This window comes from Salmo trutta, chromosome 27, assembly GCF_901001165.1.
Source record: "Salmo trutta chromosome 27, fSalTru1.1, whole genome shotgun sequence".
Taxonomy (NCBI): domain Eukaryota; kingdom Metazoa; phylum Chordata; class Actinopteri; order Salmoniformes; family Salmonidae; genus Salmo; species Salmo trutta.
The window spans coordinates 38,119,013-38,141,153 of record NC_042983.1 but is presented as its reverse complement, the minus strand read 5'-3'; the positions used below and the strand labels follow the sequence as shown (position 1 = coordinate 38,141,153).

Here is a 22,141-nt window from a genome sequence, read left to right as displayed (position 1 = left end):
CTCCTATAAGTATCTTGGGATTTGGTTAGATGAAAAGTTGAATTTTAAACATCATATTGATAACTTGACCAAGAAACCGAAGTTGTATTGGATTTCTATTGGGTTTGGGATTCAGGAACAAATCTTGTTTTTCAATGTTAGTCAGAAAATAACTTGTTCAAAGCACTTTTAAAAAAATCAGTGCTGGATTATGCTGATATTGTCTATATGCAGGCCTCTGCAAGTACCTCAAACTCTGGACACAGTGTATCATGGTGCTTTAAGATGTATTACCAACGCTAGATCACTGACCCATCACTGTGATCTGTATGCTATGGTGCAATGGACCTCTCTCTCCACCAGGAGACTAAAGCACTGGTACACTTTAACGTGTACAAAGCATTGATGGGACAACTGCCTTTGTATCTCTGTTCCTTGCTGACCAGATCAGTCACACAATATAGTCTTCGTTCACAGTCGCTGCTGTCCTTGTCTGTTCCTAAGGCTAGAACTGAGATGGGGAAACAATATTTTTCCCATAATGCCCCTTCATCTCGGAACTTCAGAAGATTTGTAAAGTTAGGGGAGTTAGTGTCCTTGTCTGTTTTTAAGACTCTGATTGACAACACTGTTTGTAAAACTACAGTTGTTTCTAATCTTCAATTGTATCTTTAACTTGTGACACTTTGTCTTTTGTGTGTATTCTGTATTTTTCTATAATGTTTTATGGACACGCTGCTGTTTCCCTGTTTTACCTTCTTGCCAGGTCGCCCTCACAAAATAGGTTTTTAACCTCAATGGGTTTCACCTGGTTAAATATATATATATATATATTTTAAACAATTGCTCATCTAATGTTAGCTACTTGGTCATTATAATCCAAAATTTGCGCTGACTGATCAATAGTGTTAAATTACTTTTCAGTGTCTTCACAGAAATTAGAATTTGCCATCCACATAAGTAGCATCATTGCTTGCTAGTGCAACTGAACCTGTGTGCAGTCCAAATAAAATGCCATGCTTGCTAACTTGGTTAGAGCTAACTCTATAAATGGCCTAACTGTATACAGTGCATTCGGAAAGTATTCAGACCCCTTGACTTTTTCCACATTTTGTTCTTAAATGGATTATATTGGTTTTTTTTCCTTCATCAATTTACATACAATACCCCATAATGACAAAGCAAAAACAGACCTTTTTTTGCCATTTTTCCTAATGTAATAAAAATAAACAACTGAAATATCACATTTACATAAGTATTCAGACCCATTACTCAGTACTTTGTTGAAGCACCTTTGGCAGTGATTGCAGACTTGAGTCTTCTTGGGTATGACGCTACAAGCTTGACAGGCCTATATTTGGGGAGATTCTCCCATTCTTCTCTGCAGATCCTCTCAAGACCTGTCAGGTTGGATGGGGAGATTCGCTGCACAGCTATTTTCAGGTCTCTCCAGAGATGTTCAATCGGGTTCAAGTCCGGGCTCTTGCTGGGCCACTCAAGGACATTCAGAGACTTGTCCCAAAGCCACTCCTGCATTGTCTTGGCTGTGTGCTTAGGGTTGTTGTCCTGTTGGAAGGCGAACCTTCGCCCCAGCCAGAGGTCCTGAGTGCTCTGGAGCAGGTTTTCATCTTGCTCCACTCATCTTTCCTTTGATCCTGACTAGTGTCTCAGTCCCTGACACTGAAAAACATCCCCACAGCATGATGCTGCCACCACCATGCTTCACCTTAGGGATGGTTCCAGGTTTCCTCCAGATGTGACGCTTGGCATTCAGACCAAAGAGTTCAATCTTGGTTTCATCAGACCAGAGAATCTTGTTTCTCATGGTCTGAGAGTCTTTAGGTGCCTTTTGGCAAACTCCAAGCAGCTGTCATGTGCCTTTTCCTGAGGAGTGGTTTTCATCTGGCCACTCTACCATAAAGGCCTGATTTTGAGGAGTGCTGCAGAGATGATTGTCCTTCTGGAAGGTTCTCCCATCTCCACAGAGGAACTCTGGAGCTCTGTTAGAGTGACAATTGGGTTGTTGGTCACCTCACTGACCAAGTACGTTCTCCCCCGATTGCTCAGTTTGGCCGGGTGGCCAGCTCCCGGAAGAGTCTTGGTGGTTCCAAACTTCTTCTATTTAAGGATGACGAAGGCCACTGTGTTCTTGGGGACCTTCAATGCTGAATAAATGTTTTTGTACCCTTCTCAAGATCTGTGCCTCAACACAATCCCATCTCGGAGCTCCACGGACAATGCCTTCGACCTCATGGCTTGGTTTTTGCTCTGATATGCACTGTCAACTGTGGGACCTTATATAAACAGGTGTGTGCCTTTCCAAATCATGCCCAATCAATTGAATTTACCACAGGTGGACACCAACCAAGTTGTAGAAACATCTCAAGGATGATCAATGGAAACAGGATGCACATGAGCTCAATTTCAAGTCTCATAGCAAAGGCTTTGAAGACTTATGTAAATAAGTTATTTCTGTTAATTTTTTATATACATTTGCTAAAGTTTCTAAAAGCCTGTTGTCACTTTGCCATTATGGGGTATTGTGTATAGATTGATAAGGAAAAGTTTTTATTTAATCCATTTTAGAATAAGACTGTAACGTAACAAAATGTTGAAAAAGTCAGGGGGTCTGAATACTTTACGAATGCACTGTAAATGAGATTGTTTTCGACACATCAACCGTTTCAGACGATTTCTTTTTAACCAAGCAAGAGAAATAAACGTTCAATCAGAGTGAATTAACAACAAAAACATTGTGCAATGAAAGCTTTCTGTCATCACCAGATTGTCCAGTTAAATAGTGTGAAGTTGACATGTTTATAACAAGGTTCGTAGTTTAACGGTCAGTGTCACTGCGTTCGGAACTGAAGGAGGGTACATTTTGACCTCTCTCTTTAGTGTATAGTTTTGACACACAGTGCTTATTTGTATTCATTAAAATAACCTTTGGGTTCGTAGAGAGGCAGGCGCGTGACAATGAGTGTGGTGGTGTGTTTTACTGTGTGCATGTTCCTAGAACGAAGGAAAGACCAGCTCTCAGACCCTCAAGGAAGAAAGAGGTCATTGCTCTCATCCGTGAGATGCACGCCATCCCTACAGTACTGCCCAGAGACACTGTGCTTTATGTCAGAGTGACGGATTGAGGCCATGCACCTGTCACAGAGAAATGCAAGCTGGCCCATGTGGAACTGACAAACAACTTATGCCAATTCAAATGCACGCTCATGGTACTTCGCACACAATCATTAGTTAAAATGAATGTTCTGTTCCAAATCTGTGAGTACTCCCACTTGTTTTCATATTTACTGTTTACTGCCATTTATTAATGAAGACAATTATTTTACTGGAATTGGACAGCTGTGTACAGCATTACTTAGGACATTTGTAGCTGAAGTTTTGTATTCAAGAATTTAGAACACCTATCCAGTTTCAGATTTGTAAATATGTCTATCATTTTTTTGCACTGTCTAATGACTGTATTTTACAGGTGTTTTTCAACAGGCATTTCTCAACAGTTTGTCATTTGTAGCAGTGTTTGTATCAGGAGTTATCAAAATTGCTCTTAATGATCCACAGCGTTATTCAGGCTTTTCTGTTCAAGCCCAGTGCTACAACACCTGGTTCTACCACTCAGCTGTTCATCGAGATCTCAGCTGTTCATCCAGATCTCATGTGTTCATCCAGATCTCAGCTGTTCAACCAGATCTCAGCTGTTCATCCAGATCTCAGCTGTTCATCCAGATCTCAGCTGTTCATCCAGATCTCAGCTGTTCATCGAGATCTCAGCTGTTCATCCAGATCTCAGCTGTTCATCCAGATCTCAGCTGTTCATCCAGATCTCAGCTGTTCATCCAGATCTCAGCTGTTCATCGAGATCTCAGCTGTTCATCCAGATCTCAGCTGTTCATCCAGATCTCAGCTGTTCATCCAGATCTCAGCTGTTCATCGAGATCTCAGCTGTTCATCCAGATCTCAGCTGTTCATCCAGATCTCAGCTGTTCATCCAGATCTCAGCTGTTCATCCAGATCTCAGCTGTTCATCCAGATCTCAGCTGTTCATCGAGATCACAGCTGTTCATCGAGATCTCAGCTGTTCATCGAGATCTCAGCTGTTCATCCAGATCTCAGCTGTTCATCCAGATCTCAGCTGTTCATCGAGATCTCAGCTGTTCATCCAGATCTCAGCTGTTCATCCAGATCTCAGCTGTTCATCCAGATCTCAGCTGTTCATCCAGATCTCAGCTGTTCATCGAGATCTCAGCTGTTCATCGAGATCTCAGCTGTTCATCCAGACCATGAACTGGGCTTGAACAAAAAAGCCTGCATAAACCTGTAGCTTGTCAGGAGCAACTGTGGCCATCCCTGAATTATAGTTACAAAGTTGACTATATCTGATGAATGTACATTTGGTTGTACATTTTATATTTAGTGATAACTCACCTTTGTTTACAGGTAATGCAGTACTAGGCCTTTTTCAGTAAACTATAAGGTACATTTTCATGTAAATAGTTAATGGGACATGTTGATTATGTGTGTATTTTCCAGGAGCTTTCTTGATTGTCTTAATAGAGATAGGGATATTTTCCCAGTTTACTCCATATTGGCTTAAATGGGTTTCTGTTTTTTTTGCTTCCCGCTGGAAAATCAGCTGTTAATATTAACTAAAATACTAATAACTACATTATTTCTGTTGCCATTTGTCATTATTGTGTACTTTTACCTAACTTTTATTGCTGTGTTATACTGTATTATAATGTTGTATTAATAATGTTGCATAATCACCTTCCGGTGTAAAAAACACGGAAATTAAAAACAAAATAATATATTTTAAGTGACAATAGGTATTGGTCTGAAGCTGAAAAAAGAAAGGAAATTCACATGAGCACCACAATGTCTATTCCACCCATGCTCTACCAAGGTTTTCCAGCACACAGCTTTGACCTACTACAGCAGCTATTTTGGTATTGTACTTCAGACTATGTGTAGGCAAGTTGATTAGGATTCAAACCTTCTCAAAGAGCCTAATTTAGTATTTTATTAGGATCCCCATTAGCTGTTGCAGAAGCAGCAGCTACTCTTCCTGGTGTTCACACAGAACAGGAAACATAACATAATACAGAACATCAATAGACAACAGCTCAAGGACAGAACTACATGCATTTTTTTAAGGCACACATAGTCTACACATCAATACATACACACAAACTATCTAGGTCAAATAGGGGAAAGGTGGTGAGCTGTTGCTTTACCTGTTTTTTGAAACCAGATATGCTGTTTATTTGAGCAATATGAGATGGAAGGAAGTTCCATGCAATAAGGGCTCTATATAATACTGTACGCTTTCTTGAATTTGTTCTGGATTTGGGGACTATGAAAAGACCCCTGGTGGCATGTCTGGTGAGGTAAGTGTGTGTGTCAGAGCTGTGTGTAAGTTGACTATGCAAACAATTTGGGATTTCCAACACATTGTTTCTTATAAAAAGAAGTTCATACTTCATATTCTTCAGAGGGATAATGGACTGCTATTAAAATTATGTATACCAGTATATATACAGTACCAGTCAAATGTTTGGACGCACTTACTCATTCAAGGGTTTTTCTTTATTTTTACTATTATCTACATTGTAGAATAATAGTGAAGACTTCAAAACTAAGAAATAACACATATGGAATCATGTAGTAACCAAAAGTGTTATACAAATCAAAATATATGTTATATTTGAGATTCTTCAAAGTAGCCACCTATTGCCTTGATGACAGCTTTGCACACTCTTGCCATTCTTTCAACCAGCTTCATGAGGTAGTCTGAATGCATTTCAATTAACAGGTGTGCCTTGTTAAAAGTTAATTTGTGGAATTTATTTACTTCTTAATCCGTTTGAGCCAATCAGTTCCAATAAGCTCAAATAAACAAAGAGAAACGACAGTCCATCATTACTTTAAGACATGAAGGTCAGTCAATGCGGAAAATTTCAAGAACTTTGAAAGTTTCTTCAAGTGCAGTCACAAAAAACATCAAGCACTATGATGAAACTGGCTCTCATGAAGACCGCCACAGGAATGGAAGACCCAGAGTTACCTCTGCTGTAGAGGATAAGTTCATTAGAGCTACCAGCCTCAGAAATTGCAGCCCAAATAAATGCTTCACAGAGTTCACCAGACACATCTCAACATCAACTGTTCAGAGGAGACTGTGTGATTCAGGCCTTCATGGTCAAATTGCTGCAAAGAAACCACTACTAAAGGACACCAGCAATAAGAAGAGACTTGCTTGGGCCAAGAAGCACGAGCAATGGACATTAGACCGGTGGAAATCTGTCCTTAGGCTCCCGAGTGGTGCAGCGGTCCAAGGCACTGCAAATAATAATTTTTTTCCCCAGGACAATGACCCAAAACACACCTCCAGGATGTGTAAGGGCTATCTGACCAAGAAGGAGAGTGATGGTGCTGCATCAGATGACCTGCCCTCCACAATCACCTGACCTCAACCCATGGTTTGTGATGAGTTGGACCGTAGAGTGAAGGAAAAGCAGCTAACAAGTGCTCAGCAAATGTGGGAACTCCTTCAAGACTGTTGGAAAAGCATTCCTCATGAACCTGGTTGAGAGAATTCCGAGAGTGTGCAAAGCTGTCATCAAGACAAAGGGTGGCTACTTTTAAAAAAAATACATGATTCCATATGTGTTATTTCATAGCTTTGATGTCTTCACTATTATTCTACAATGTAGAAAATAGTAAAAATGAAGAAAAACTATTGAATGAGTATGTGTTCTAAAACTTTTGACCGGTAGTATGTATATATATATATACACACATAATTTGTCTGTATGTATTTTTAGATATACTGTAGGCCTATTGTAAATGTGTATTTTTGTTACGTCACTATCTTTATTGCAAGTACAAACATAACTTTAAACGACACATTATTTTGACCGAGGTAATGAACTGTCCCTTTATCACCACAGTAATTGATAAAACAGGACCATGTTTGAAAGACAAGTGTTTCTGACCTTAATTCAATATTACACAGGTAACAGTTACAGAAATCAGGAATGCAGACAGGCTGTATTTATCTGAGCTACTGTGTCCAGCACATCACCACCAACTGTTATGTTGGGCACCTATTGACCAAAAAAGGATGTTATAATCATTTATTTCAATGACATGTATTGCTAAAATAAAAGGTTTAAGGAAATACAGGCATGCACCACATTACTACAAGACAAAACAGCTCAATCAAGCCTGATGGTGTTGTAAGAATAAAAGCAAAGCTTGCTTTCACTTAATACAAAAAAGCTTTAAAATGTAGTGTAATGTGATAATATCTTATTGTGGTGTGTGAAGAATCCAATAATTGACCTTGTATGCTGCGCAATCAAAGTCAATTATTGAATGTGGTACAAATCACATCATTGTGGAAGCACCTCCTCTAAGAGTATGAACTAGGCTGTTTGAGAAGGTTTGAATCCTAATCAACCTGCCTACACATAGTCTGAAGTACAATACCAACTTAGCTGCTGCTGTAGTAGGTCAAAGCTGTGTGCTGGAAAACCTTGGTAGAGCATGGGTGGAATAGACATTGTGGTGCTCGTGTGAATTTCCTTTCTTTTTTCAGCTTCAGACCAATGTCTTTTCTCACTTAAAACATTATTATTTTTTTTGTTTTGAATTTGTATAGGCCTATGCCATTTGTGCGCTCATGGATTTGAAATGTGGTTTGGCATAATATATTCCCACCTACCTGTGTTACAGTAATAAGAAACTCCGCAATCTGCCCAACTACTTCATCATGAACCAGGCGGTGAGCGACTTCCTCATGGCTTTCACACAGTCGCCCATCTTCTTCATTAACTGTCTCTATAAAGAGTGGATTTTTGGCGAGTACGGTAAGTCCCCCCTTTCTCTCCTTTCTTTCACCGCACCATCTCAAACATTGATTGTCATATAGTTCAAAAGAATTGTGCAAAGTGCAACATTTACCATAAACCTCATTATAATCTAGCAGCTGGATTTAATTATAAACTTTTCTTCAACAATGTGCCTTATAAAGAGGCTACTATTTACGTATTGCTCAGTTTACTAAACTCTAGTTAGATAATCGTCTCCTAATAATGCACCTTGTTGAAAAATAATTTTAATCAAATCTCACTGTGAGATTATGAGGTTTATGATATTTCTTTGCGCTACGAAAATGTTGCCCATTCTATTCAACCACCATAGTGGACGGTGAAAGGGAACTCCCGAAGAGGAACACAAAACAGTCTTTGTTGCTATTTGTTCATGTTTGATAATTGATCATTTTCTATCGACGGTTACAATCTGAATCTCTGAACATTGTTGGTTTTGACCTGCATTTGAACTGTGTGTCTGCAGGATGCAAAATGTATGCCTTCTGTGGGGCTCTCTTTGGCATCACCTCCATGATCAACCTGTTGGCTATCTCCATTGACCGCTACCTGGTCATCACCCAGCCCCTCAAGGCCCTTGGCCGGTCGTCAAGGCGTCGGACCACCCTGGCAATACTAATGGTGTGGCTTTACTCTTTTGCCTGGAGTTTTGCCCCACTCGTTGGCTGGAGTAAGTCCTTTCACCAACAACTGAAATTCACATCCTCATATGCTAAGAAGTAAATGTAAAAATGGATGATTGCTGGGCTGATGGGATCGAGGGTCGATGGCATCAATATTTCTGCTGTTGTGATCTCGAGCAAAGCATTTAACCACTTAAAATGCTTAATGGGCTGTGGTGAACCCAACCCATTAAATTAAACATCTATCCTATCCTATCCTATCCTATCCTACCCTACCCTACCCTACCCTACCCTACCCTATCCTATCCTATCCTACCCTATCCTATCCTATCCTACCCTACCCTATCCTATCCTACCCTACCCTACCCTATCCTATCCTATCCTACCCTATCCTACCCTACCCTATCCTATCCTACCCTATCCTACCCTACCCCACCCTACCCTATCCTATCCTACCCTATCCTATCCTACCCTATCCTACCCTACCCTATCCTATCCTACCCTACCCTATCCTACCCTACCCTACCCTACCCTATCCTATCCTACCCTATCCTACCCTATCCTACCCTATCCTATCCTACCCTACCCTACCCTACCCTATCCTACCCTACCCTGCCATACCCTATCCTATCCTATCCTACCCTATCCTACCCTATCCTACCCTACCCTACCCTACCCTACCCTATCCTATCCTACCCTACCCTATCCTACCCTACCCTGCATACCCTATCCTATCCTACCCTACCCTACCCTATCCTATCCTACCCTACCCTATCCTATCTTACCCTACCCTACCCTATCCTATCCTACCCTACCCTACCCTATCCTATCCTACCCTACCCTATCCTATCCTACCCTATCCTATCCTATCCTATCCTACCCTATCCTACCCTACCATACCCTATCCTATCCTACCCTATCCTACCCTACCCTACCCTATCCTATCCTACCCTATCCTATCCTACCCTACTCTATCCTATCCTATCCTACCCTATCCTACCCTATCCTATCCTACCCTATCCTACCCTATCCTATCCTACCCTATCCTATCCTATCCTATCCTACCCTATCCTATCCTACCCTATCCTATTCTATCCTATCCTATCCTACCCTACCCTATCCTACCCTATCCTACCCTATCCTACCCTATCCTATCCTACCCTATCCTATCCTATTCTACCCTATCCTATCCTATCCTATCCTACCCCACCCTACCCTATCCTATCCTACCCTATCCTATCCTATACTACCCTATCCTATCCTACCCTATCCTATCCTATACTACCCTATCCTATCCTATCCTACCCTATCCTATCCTACCCTATCCTATCCTATCCTACCCTATCCTATCCAATCCTATCCTACCCTATCCAATCCTATCCTACCCTATCCTATCCTACACTACCCTACCCTATCCTATCCTATCCTACCCTATCCTATCCTATCCTATCCTACCCTATCCTACCCTATCCTATCCTACCCTATCCTACCCTACCCTATCCTACCCTACCCTATCCTATCCTATACTACCCTATCCTATCCTATCCTATCCTATCCTACCTTATCCTATCCTACCCTACCCTATCCTATCCTACCCTATACTACCCTATCCTATCCTATCCTACCCTATCCTATCCTATCCTACCCTATACTACCCTATCCTATCCTACCCTATCCTATACTACCCTATCCTATCCTACCCTATCCTATACTACCCTATCCTATCCTACCCTATCCTACCCTATCCTATCCAAGACATCCAGTACCTGCCAGGACTTACACTGTGTGTATTTTTTGTATTTTGTATTGGCTCTTACAGGCTCCTATATCCCAGAGGGCCTCATGACTTCCTGCACTTGGGATTATGTCACATACACGTACGCCAACCAGAGCTACACCATGATGCTGTGTTGTTTTACCTTCTTCATCCCACTGGGAGTCATCTTCTACTGCTACCTCTTCATGTTCCTGGCCATCCGCACTGCCAGCAGGTGGGACTATTATGCCAGTTTCTTGGGTGACATAATACTACTAATCATAACAATCCTATTATAATCATCATATTATAACTGAGAAGCCACACTCTATCAGGCTGGGACACCTACATCCACCCAAGACACTAAGCCTAACCCTAACCATGAACCTGTCCCTAACCCTAACCATGAACCTGTCCCTAACCCTAACCATGAACCTGTCCCTAACCCTAACCATGAACCTGTCCCTAACCCTAACCATGAACCTGTCCCTAACCCTAACCATGAACCTGTCCCTAACCCTAACCATGAACCTGTCCCTAACCATGAACCTGTCCCTAACCCTAACCATGAACCTGTCCCTAACCCTAACCATGAACCTGTCCCTAACCCTAACCATGAACCTGTCCCTAACCCTAACCATGAACCTGTCCCTAACCCTAACCATGAACCTGTCCCTAACCATGAACCTGTCCCTAACCCTAACCATGAACCTGTCCCTAACCATGAACCTGTCCCTAACCATGAACCTGTCCCTAACCCTAACCATGAACCTGTCCCTAACCCTAACCATGAACCTGTCCCTAACCCTAACCATGAACCTGTCCCTAACCCTAACCATGAACCTGTCCCTAACCATGAACCTGTCCCTAACCCTAACCATGAACCTGTCCCTAACCATGAACCTGTCCCTAACCATGAACCTGTCCCTAACCCTAACCATGAACCTGTCCCTAACCATGAACCTGTCCCTAACCATGAACCTGTCCCTAACCCTAACCATGAACCTGTCCCTAACCCTAACCATGAACCTGTCCCTAAACCTAGCCATGCTTTATGACATATAACGAATATGTAATTAGATAAGTAACGAACAACTAATATGTCAGCTTATGTGACATATACGTACTGTAACTACAAATGGTTACACAATGGTTATTCTAACATAAATTATATCCACCCACATCCACCTCGTTGAAGGCTAAGAATATATATATTAATGTAACTGTAACATGGAACCGTTATGCCACGGGACACTTTAGAATCATAGACGATCACTATAATCAGGATGAATTATCAGGATGTCCACAGTGCTGGGCATCAATCTCATAGACAATCATAATCAGGATGAATTTTCAGGATGTCCACAGTGCTGGGCATCAATCTCATAGACAATCATAATCAGGATGAATTTTCAGGATGTCCACAGTGCTGGGCATCAATCTCATAGACAATCATAATCAGGATGAATTTTCAGGATGTCCACAGTGTTGGGCATCAATCTCATAGACAATCATAATCAGGATGAATTTTCAGGATGTCCACAGTGCTGGGCATCCATCTCATAGCGTGACCATATTACAAAGGACATCCCGAGTCTATTTGATCTTTAAACCCTGACAACAACAAAAAACATTGACAATATTACATAACATGGTTACATGTGTCATGTAAATACTCCGGCAATGCCCCGCCGTAGCCAATCAAATGCCATGCTTCGAGACAGTCAGGGAGGGAGGGAAATGCCAGCTATTGCTGCTTCACCTCCTTCCACACCAGTGGCGGTCTGTGCCGTTTAAGATGAGGGAGGATAGTTTTTATTTTCATGAGCATGGCCTTATTAAGCAATAAGGCACAGAGGAGAGGGAGACAGTAAAGAAAGTACTGATCAGAGACTTGGAGTGGGATTAGTAGGCTGTCAGCCTCTAGTAAAGATGAGGTCAAGCGTATTACCTGCCTTGTAAATTGGAGGGGATTGGGAAAGGGGGAGGTCAAAAAAGGCAAGAAGGGGAAAGAAAGAGTTGGAAAGAAATTAATCGAAAGCAGACATCGGGAGGTTGAGACCAGGAATTCCACATGGATTGTGTGCGCAGGGTACACTAAATTAGAAGGGTTGCAGCCAGGGGATGGAGAGCGTCTGTAAAGCCTACAGGGAGAGGAATTAACAGGTATAGAAAACACACATAATTACCAAAGCTACAAAAGTGCAAAATGAAATCAGAAAATTACAAGGTACTCAAGTGAGAGTGGTGTGGAGACTTCCTCTCGTTCCTTCCTAGAACAACTCGGCAGAACCGTCTTTGTTTTGGCGAAGGTCTTAGTTTTGCCGACGAGACCGCCGATTACAGCCGGCGCTGAGAAACCAGGAGAGACTGAAGTGCTAACACTAATTGCTGATTGCCTAGAAGAGGGGAAACCACTCAGCCTTTGATATAGTGATTACCAAAACTAGTCACAAATTGCCCTGCCCCTTAATCCTGATTGATGTGTCAACAATCATCTGCAAATGATGAGCAGTCAGCAGTTTACACACCAAGTAGACTACTGGGAAGACAGGTAGCACTTAAGTTGATGGCCCTAGCTAACAAAAAGACAGTACTAAACAATAACAGATAAAGACCAAAAAATATAATTTACTTGTCAGTTCTGGGCATATCAGGAGTCCTCTAGCTACAGAATGAACCTACTGGGAAAATACTAAGTGCACATTGTCCATAACCTTTAGAAAGGTAAGCATGTGGTCTGAACAGATAATTCAAAAGTTCTACTCCTTCCTATAACTTGCAGGCAACACAATGTATGATCTATACTTGGCATGTAGGTTTCCCACTTATGGGTGGCACAACTTGGAACTTGGGGGAGGGGAATGGGCAGGGTATATGCAAATTAAATACTTGTACTATTACTATTGTTAAAAAACTTCACTGTTTTTGCAGACTGTAGTGTTTTTGCAGACTGTAGTGTTTTTACTGACATTACTGTAATATTTACTACAGTGTTTTTTGTTGTTGAGGATAATAATATTGTATTTACGATAGAATTTTACGGTATACTACAACCAGTGGCGGCTGGTGGGAGGAGCTATAGGGGGATGGGCTCATTGTAATGGCCGGAATGGAATCAATGGAACAGTATCAAACACATCAAACATATGGAAACCACATGTTTGACTCTGTTCCAACTATTATGTTCCAGCCAATACAATGAGCCCGTCCTCCTATAGCTCCTCCCACCAGCCTCCACTGAATGCAACATTCTCTAGTAAGTACTACAATTGATCGAGGGATACTACAGTGTGTAGTATATTATTCTACAGTATACTACAGTTGACTATAGAATTCTATAGTCAACTGTAGTATTTTTTTCATGTGGGTTGTCCTTTGTGTCATTGTTTCCACCTAACAGACAGGCTCCTCTGTTTGTTCCTGCAGGGATGTAGAAAACTTGGGGACACAAGTGAGGAAATGTACTCTGATCCAGCAGAAGAGCATCAGGAATGAGTGGAAGCTGGCCAAAATCGCCTTTGTGGTCATTGTTGTGTATGTGTTGTCCTGGTCGCCGTATGCCACCGTCACCATGATCTCCTGGGCAGGGTAAGTATATACAAAATATATAAAAGCTTGGGTGACCTCGACTAACCTGTATCCCCGCACATTGACTCGGTACCGGTACCCCGTGTACATAGCCTTGCTATTGTTATTTTATTGTGTTGCTTTTTATTTAATTTATATTTTTTATTTAGTAAATATTTTCTTAACTCTATTTCTTGAACTTGCATTGTTGATTAAGGGCTTGTAAGTAAGTATTTCACGGTAAGGTGAAATTCTTACTTGTATTCGGCGCATGTGACAAATCAAATTTGATTAGATTTATTTGGTTTGATTTGACATATACACTACCGTTCAAAAGTTTGGGGTCATTAGAAATGTCCTTGTTTTTGAAGGAAAACCAGCATCCCGGAGTCGCCTCTTCACTGTCGACATTGAGAGTGGTGTTTTGTGGGTACTATTTAATGAAGCTGCCAGTTGAGGACTTGTGAGGCATCTGTTTCTCAAACGGAACACTCTAATGTACTTGTCCTCTCGCTCAGTTGTGCACCGGGGCCTCCCACTCCTCTTTCTATTCTGGTTAGAGACAGTTTGCGCTGTTCTGTGAAGGGAGTAGTACAGTCGTGGCCAAAAGTTTTGAGAATGACACAAATATAAATTTTCACAAAATCTGCTGCCTCAGTTTGTATGATGGCATTTAGGATATACTCCAGAATGTTATGAAGAGTGATCAGATGAATTGCAATTAATTGCAAAGTCCCTCTTTGCCTGTAAAGGTGTTATTTGTTAGTGTTTAGTTTGGTCAGGACGTGGCAGGGGGTATTTGTTTTATGTGGTTCAGGGTGGTTGTGTGTATGTGTCCATGTAGAGAGGGGTATTTGATTTATTAGTCCAGGGTTTTGGTTATTGTTCTATGTTAATTTATTTCTATGTTCTGTCTAGTCATTTGTATTTCTATGTTTAGTTAATTGGTGTTGGGGCCTTCGGTTGGAGGCAGCTGTCTATCGTTGCCTCTGATTGAAGGTCCTATAATTAGGGGTGTGTTTGCATTGTGGATTGTGGGTAGTTGTATTCTGTTTTGTGCTTGTCACCTGACAGAACTGTTAGTGTCGTTTCTGTTAATTGTATACGTGTTTATTTTGTTTCTCCTTCTTATATATTAAAAAGAGAAGATGAGTATACACTTCCCTGTTGCGTCTTGGTCCTCCACACACGACAGTCATTACAAAATGTAATTATTTTTGACATCATCTAATGTAGCAATGTCCAGGTTTGTGTGTATGTCCGTAGAACAATACTGTAATATATTTCTAGAGCTACTGGATGTACCGTGTGTGGGCATGTTTGTCTTACGTTGCCTTTTTGATAAACATGCCTTGAGTGATATTTTTATTTTCACTAGCTTTACATTCAGATCATTCTGAGGTATTCTGCACTTTTCAAGATTAGATTTACCACCAAACTTGACATTTCTGTTCTTCTTTCCAAAAATGTGGGGGATTTTCTTGGTTTCTATAAGAATATGTGAAATCCTGGGAATTACTGCCAGCTCCACGCCCACTCTCTCTCTGTCACCTCTCTCATTTCCAATATATCTCTGTCACCTCTCTCATTTCCAATATATCTCTGTCACCCCCAAAAAGTTAAAATATCCCCCCTCAAAAATAAAAAATAAAATATATATATATATATATATATATATATATAAAATTGAAAGATTCAAATGAATACATTCAACAACTAGGTAACTAACGTCTTCTCTTTGTTAATTGAATAAAATTGTCATGAAATTTTTTGCCATGTGTTTTTCCCATTACTACTGAGACAGAGGCTTCGTTATATAACATTTAAATATTTCTCTCCATCTGTACTGGAAGGTACATAAACCCTGGTCCAGCTGTTGATAGATGTTTTGGATAATCCCAACCATTACACTGCCTTCGTTACTGGATAATGGAGAGATGACTTCCTTGTCTTCTGTGTTTTCAGACACGCCAACATTCTGTCCCCGTACTCCAAAGCCGTACCTGCAGTTATAGCCAAAGCCTCTACCATCTACAACCCTTTTATTTATGCCATTATACACACAAAGTACAGGTAAACTACTGTGTGTTATGAAAATCCAATGAATGATTGAAAGAATAAATAAACAAACAAATTACTGAATAAATGAATAGATGTGTTTTATCAACCCTAACTAGGAAAATTCACTTTGCTCTGTGCTATTTACTGTAAAAAAAAATAAAAAAAATATGTGTTTCAAAAGTTTTTTGGTCCTCCATGTCGTCTACAGGGCCACATTGGCAGAGAAGGTACCTTGTTTGAGATGTCTGTCACCGAGAAAGGACAAAAAGGACTTCAACAGCGAGTCATCCTTCCGAGATTCCACTATCAGCAGGCAGTCGTCCGTCTCAAGGACCCATTTCTGCGCCACATCCTCCATCTCCTCCAGTATGGTAAGGTGTAGGCTGAAGCTGGGTCAGTTGTGCATTTCCCCCATGAATGGTTAAGGTTATGATTGTGGAAGGAGTAGCTGATCCTAGATCTGTACCTAGGGGAAACTTCACCCTAGAGCTAAAGTATGATCAATGGCGTAGGTTTGACTTCAGGTCAACATTATCATTATCAACATTATCATTCCCTACGGCAGATCTTCACTATTAACTACTGGCATTCAACAACCATATGAGATCGACATGGACGTTTTTTTATATATTTTGAACCTCTACATTGTTACAAACAAATGTTCAAATGGAACCAACAAAACATAAACAATGGAGTAATTTAACTTTAGACCAAAATAGAGCACACAGGGTCAATGTTCAAACACTGCAGTTTAAGGAGGGTGGACACTGTTTATTACCAACATATTAGAATGGGGGTTTTCTGTTACCTGTAGGTGAAACAAATGAAATGTTGTCTAATATGAGCACTGATCCTAGACAAGGCATTGTGCCATGTGGGTCTTTTCTTGGCTCGACCCTGCTGCTACCCTCACAGGCATCTCCGAAGAATCCTCTTTGCTTTTTGAAGATTATGGCTCCCTCAGGTTTTTCTTGTCAAAAGTTGAGAAAAGAAAGTTGAACTAAATCCATATATGGTTCCTAACCACAGGTGTTTGGAGATGTGGTGCTGGATCCTCCAGAGCGTAACGACGCCTCCTTCAGAAGCACCTCGTCCTTTAAAATGCCCAAAGACAAATGTTGCAAGACCAAGATCATTTGTGCTGCAGAGAAGGTGAGAGAGCAGAGATACTTGCGGTGTTGTTTGCCTTTTTATTTGCCATTGGTTTGGTATTTCTCCTCAGTCATTGAACATCATGTTGTGACCACACATTGATCTGAATTGTACTACTTGATTGGTGGACATTGTTGTGCCTTTATGCCATTTAGAAAACATTTTATCCAAATATAGTAGTACATGCATTTTTTTTCCTCATATGGGTGGCCCCAGCAGGAATCAAACCCACAACCCTAGTGTTGCAAGCACCATGCTTTGCCAACTGAGCCACACGGGACCACATGAAACCTCAGCCCTGTATTTACTGTCATCATGACCATGATCTACTCATGTATCTGTGTTTCAGCCCAGCCATGCACTGAATGAGTCTATGAGCGCCAGTGAACACGAGGTAGTGTCTGGCTCCGTCTGCATGGCAGCCGTCCCCCTGCTGGCCTTATCGAAGAGGAGCCAGAGTGTCCAGCTAACCAATGGAGGAGAGACGACAGAGAGTGAAAGCGGCAGCGAGCGCAGGAGCACCTTGGACTCCCCTAGTTTACGAGCCCAGCTTTCTCACATCTCCAGTATCCCGCAAATCATCATCAGCCCAACATCAGAGAGCAGCTTAATGTCAGATGACAACTTGTCCTTAGTGGAGAAGCAGGGAGCCATGATGAGTCACGGGGAAGGCGAACTGCTGGTGGGCCTGCGGAGCTGTTCTTCAGAGCTACTGGAGTCAGTGGAAAGATTCCTCTCCTGAGTTCACTTACAAACTCTAAACTCTTTGTCCCAAATGGCATACTTTCTTTCCTTCTTCTTCTCTTTTCTAATACTGATCCAACCAATCCATTCCACCCAGCCTCTTTTTTTAAACAGACTTTGAGAAGGAGACCAAGGCAAGCCCTAGGCAAGATCTGGTTGTGCTTCAATGAACAGAAGGGAGAAAGAAACCCAGGAAGGGCTATTTCTGGTGTGCTCTGGTCACAAGAAAGTGTTGCCGGGTAGAAGGGAATATTAAAATCCACCTGATTCATTCCCCAGCCGCTGTGATTAACATCCTACTTTCTGCTGTTTGTCTAAATGGCACCCTTCATTCAGAGGATCTATGATGGTATAGTGGTTCCATAATGTATATTGACTTAGAAAGAAGGCCTTTATAGTAGCAAATATAACTAACATCCTCATGCCAATGGACCAATGTTGGCAATGAGTGTTAATGAGCTATGGACATTAAAGCCACAATCTGGAGTCTGTTTTAAAATAACAATACATTGAATTTATAACGCACATTTCATTTAAAAAACAATCTCTAAATAAAAACAAGAGACATAGACAAAAAGGACACATCTAGACAGGGCAACTGACACAAAGAACAAAGCTCATTCTAGAAAGGGCCAGGACAACAAGCAACAAGCTAAATGTGACCACTCCCAAATTCATGGGGTTATGGTCTGACAGTCCATGAGATCGACATGATGGTTTTAAATATATTTTGAAGCTATACATTGTTACAAACAAATGAAAAAACATGAACAATGGGGTAATTTTACTTTACATTTGGGTTAAGATAGGTGAAGTCAGGTGTAGTGAGCTCACAAAAATAAATTAAGCAACTCGCAAAAGTTATATTCTTCAATAATCAACGGGCATAGTTAATTGAAATGACTATTGAACATTAGGACATGTATTACAGATTGGACCTTTAATGGACATTCCAGAATCTAGACACCTGGAAAAGAAGGCACACAACAAAATGATTCCGGTCAAACTTCTTCCCTGTATCCGATTGGCTATGGGATCTTCTGTGCCCTTTGCATTGAGTTTGACTACAGCTTCCTTTATCACACGGGCAGGGATGTAATCATCGATCCTGACTCCTGTTTATTTAAAGACATTTTGCTACATTTTCACTTATTGCACATTTTGTTGTCACTATTGTCCATTTTGTTCGTGTGGTTATGTTTCTTGATAATATCGTTGGATCATTTTTATTTGTTTGCTTTGAGACTTGTCTGCCCTACTGATGTTGCTGGTCATCCCCTTTCAAGGTTTTGTGAAATGGAGAGAGAAAAACAACAACAACGTCGTATTGCTATTATGCATTAGTAATAGCTCTAACCCAAGTGATATCTGAAAAAATATCAAGAGGAAAATGACAAGCATTGGGAATAGCACTGCATTTAGAAATACAGAAAATATTATGATTCTGTGCAGTACTGGAAATCTGCCAAATTTGACAAAATTGTAATCACTGATTGACTTGACTAGATTCAGGACACCTAACCCTAAACAAAGCATCATCTTTTGATGGCTCCGAGTCAACAATGCTTTGGTTATGTTTATGAGTGTTGATGGTGATTGTGTTGGTTAAGCCGATCCTCATTGGCCAATGACCTGAATCTTGACCTATTTAATCCTTCCAGATATCAGGCCTCAGACAGCTTGCTGTTCCCCACGCTTCAATGGACCATAATGCCCTCCTCTCTAAACACACACACGCACGCACGCACGCACGCACACACACACACACACACACACACACACACACACACACACATACACACACACACACACACACACACACACCTTCAAGTGAATATCTTTCTTACCTAAATTGGAGAGAAACTCAATCACCAGGACTAGGGTTTTAAAGGTCCAGTGCAGTCAAAATTCAGTTTATCCTGTCTTTTGTATCATATTGTACAACAGCTGATTAAATTAACACTGTAAAAAACATTGTGTGAAAAACACTGTAAAAATGAAACAAGGTCAAAAAAATATGTGTTAATTTTTTTTGAATCAGTATTATTTCCTGATAGTTGCTGGTTGAAAACAGAATCTACACCGGACCTTTTAATCAGCACGTTATCATGGGCAGGAGTTTCGTCTTTCCATGGTGACATCACCATGCGGTAAATTGGTTAATAGACCAATAACAAAGAGAGTTCCAAACCTCTCTGCCAATAACAGCTAGTTGTCAGTTTTCCCATCCCCACTCAGACCACTCCCAGACAGTCCTAGATAAAATTATTGCTTGAGAAATATGTTTTTGCACATTTTAATGGAAATCTATTACAGTAAAGTACTTAATTGTTACCCAGAAATGATTTGATTTTGATATAAAAATGTCTGCATTGGACCTTTAAAAGCAGAAAGTAAAATAATATTTATATATATATATTTTTTCCCCTCTTTTGTATGGATTTGATCATGTTTTACCTGTCTTGAATCAATGGTTCTGTCTTGTATCACTCAAGGGACAGTGTTTGAATGTATGATGGACAGTGTCTAAAATGTGGTATTAATGTCACACCATCAGTTGCTTGTTGATGAGAGTGTTGATTACATGGGTTGCGACAAGGACATACTGGCCCGTATTCATAAAGTGTCTCAGATCTACAATAGGATCAGGTCCTGTCCATTTAATGTTGTTTATTCGGATCTAAAAGGCAAAACTGAACCTATTGTAGATCAGCATTTATACTCATGAGACGCTTTATGAATACGGGCCATTGAGATCAGATGGGAGAGAAGCAGAAATGTACATTCTTGCCACTAGAGGGTTGTAGATACCCATACACATTAAAGTCATCCTTTTATCTGACGGTGAAGTAGAAGAGCTCAACAAAATGTACTTTGGAAGACTGTTACCTATATACCAAATTAAAACATACTGTGTGTGAATCTGTGTCTGTCTTTCAGCCAACCAATGAGAGAATGAAAGAATCAGATCAAATCTCCTTCTTTGTATCATGTACGGAGTTCAACATTAAGATCTGAAGAACAATCAGAACTACTGGATTTTCCCCTCTGCTATTTCCCCTAGTCCCCAAATGGCACTCACTCTTAGCAGCTGATTGAGGGAAAAGATGACATCACTTTCCATGGTGCTTGCTGAAACTGGATATGTAATCAGGAAACCAGAATACCTGGTATCTGAAGTCAGCGATACCAAGGGTACGTTCCAAATGGTACCCTAGTCCGTATTTAGTGCACTACTTTTGACCAGGCCTCATAAGACTGGTCAAAAGTAGTGCACTGTATAGTGATTAGGGTGCCATTTGGGACGTAAACCGTAGTCTCTGGGTTTTATTGCTGTGAGGTGCAATCAACTGGATGCTCTACTCCCTTCTACTGTGATACACACATTTGCAGTGACTTAATAATATATTAAATTAGAATAGGATATATTTTACTCAAGGGAATTCAGAGCAATCAAATGAGACCCAATATTTTTTATTTAACTAGGCAAGTCAGTTAAGAACAAATTCTTACTTACAATGACGGCCTAGGAACAGGGGCAGAACGACAGATTTTTACCTGTCCTTCTGGGCCAGCAACCTTTCTGTTACTGGCCCAATGCTCTAACCGTTAGGCTACCTGCCGCCCCATGAACGTGTGAACGTCATCCACACATTTATCACATTTACATTTAAGTCATTTAGCAGACGCTCTTATCCAGAGCGACTTACAAATTCCTAATGCATTGAATATAGTGGCCAAGGCCTAGTCAGTATTCAGTATCCATTACCTGAACAGTGAAGGTATCTATTTATTTTATATTTGTTTCCCTCATTTACTGTAGCTATCGTGAAAGACTTCTCAACTCTGGAACAGGGGCAAACTGGATGATAGCTCTGGTCCAAGGCGTTAGAACGCGTTTCTCCACCAGTAGGCCTAGACCTAGACGAACGCGCACTAACACCATGGACCAGAGCTAACTGAAAGCTATTACTGGAATAGAAATGAAGCCAAGGTTTGGCATCCTTCGCTGATTTAAATTAAATTTACCGTAAATTGTACGTACACCCAGCATCAGTCACGTTAAATTGAACAAACACTTCGTTTAGCAGATTTTCTACGGTCATTCACAATTATAAACTATTCAATAGTTTATTAGAAAATCTGCTCAAGGAAGTGTTTGTAACAATACACATAATAATATAATTTAAGTAGGACACATATATAATTGCATATATAATTTAATTTACATTTTAGTGGATTAATGTTCACAGAAATCCATTGGCTATTATTCTCTGAATGTCCACTCTTATTTTCTTTATTGCTTTTTATTTTTGTTTTCATTGTTTTCTTTCGTCAACACTATGAAC

At 40.7% G+C, this 22,141-nt stretch overlaps 1 protein-coding gene across 1 annotated transcript in view; it reads left to right on the top strand.

Moving 5' to 3' along the window:
- opn4xb (opsin 4xb) overlaps positions 1–18,784 on the top strand; it is a 35,224-nt gene extending 16,440 nt beyond the window's left edge. The window contains exons 2-9 of the mRNA XM_029717986.1: positions 7,732–7,865; positions 8,353–8,556; positions 10,329–10,500; positions 13,695–13,856; positions 15,801–15,908; positions 16,105–16,267; positions 16,926–17,048; positions 17,398–18,784. Coding sequence (XP_029573846.1) covers positions 7,732–7,865; positions 8,353–8,556; positions 10,329–10,500; positions 13,695–13,856; positions 15,801–15,908; positions 16,105–16,267; positions 16,926–17,048; positions 17,398–17,790 — 1,459 coding nt within the window. The 3' untranslated portion in view covers positions 17,791–18,784. The remainder of the gene's footprint in view (positions 1–7,731; positions 7,866–8,352; positions 8,557–10,328; positions 10,501–13,694; positions 13,857–15,800; positions 15,909–16,104; positions 16,268–16,925; positions 17,049–17,397) is intronic.
- Positions 18,785–22,141: the final 3,357 nt, after the last annotated feature.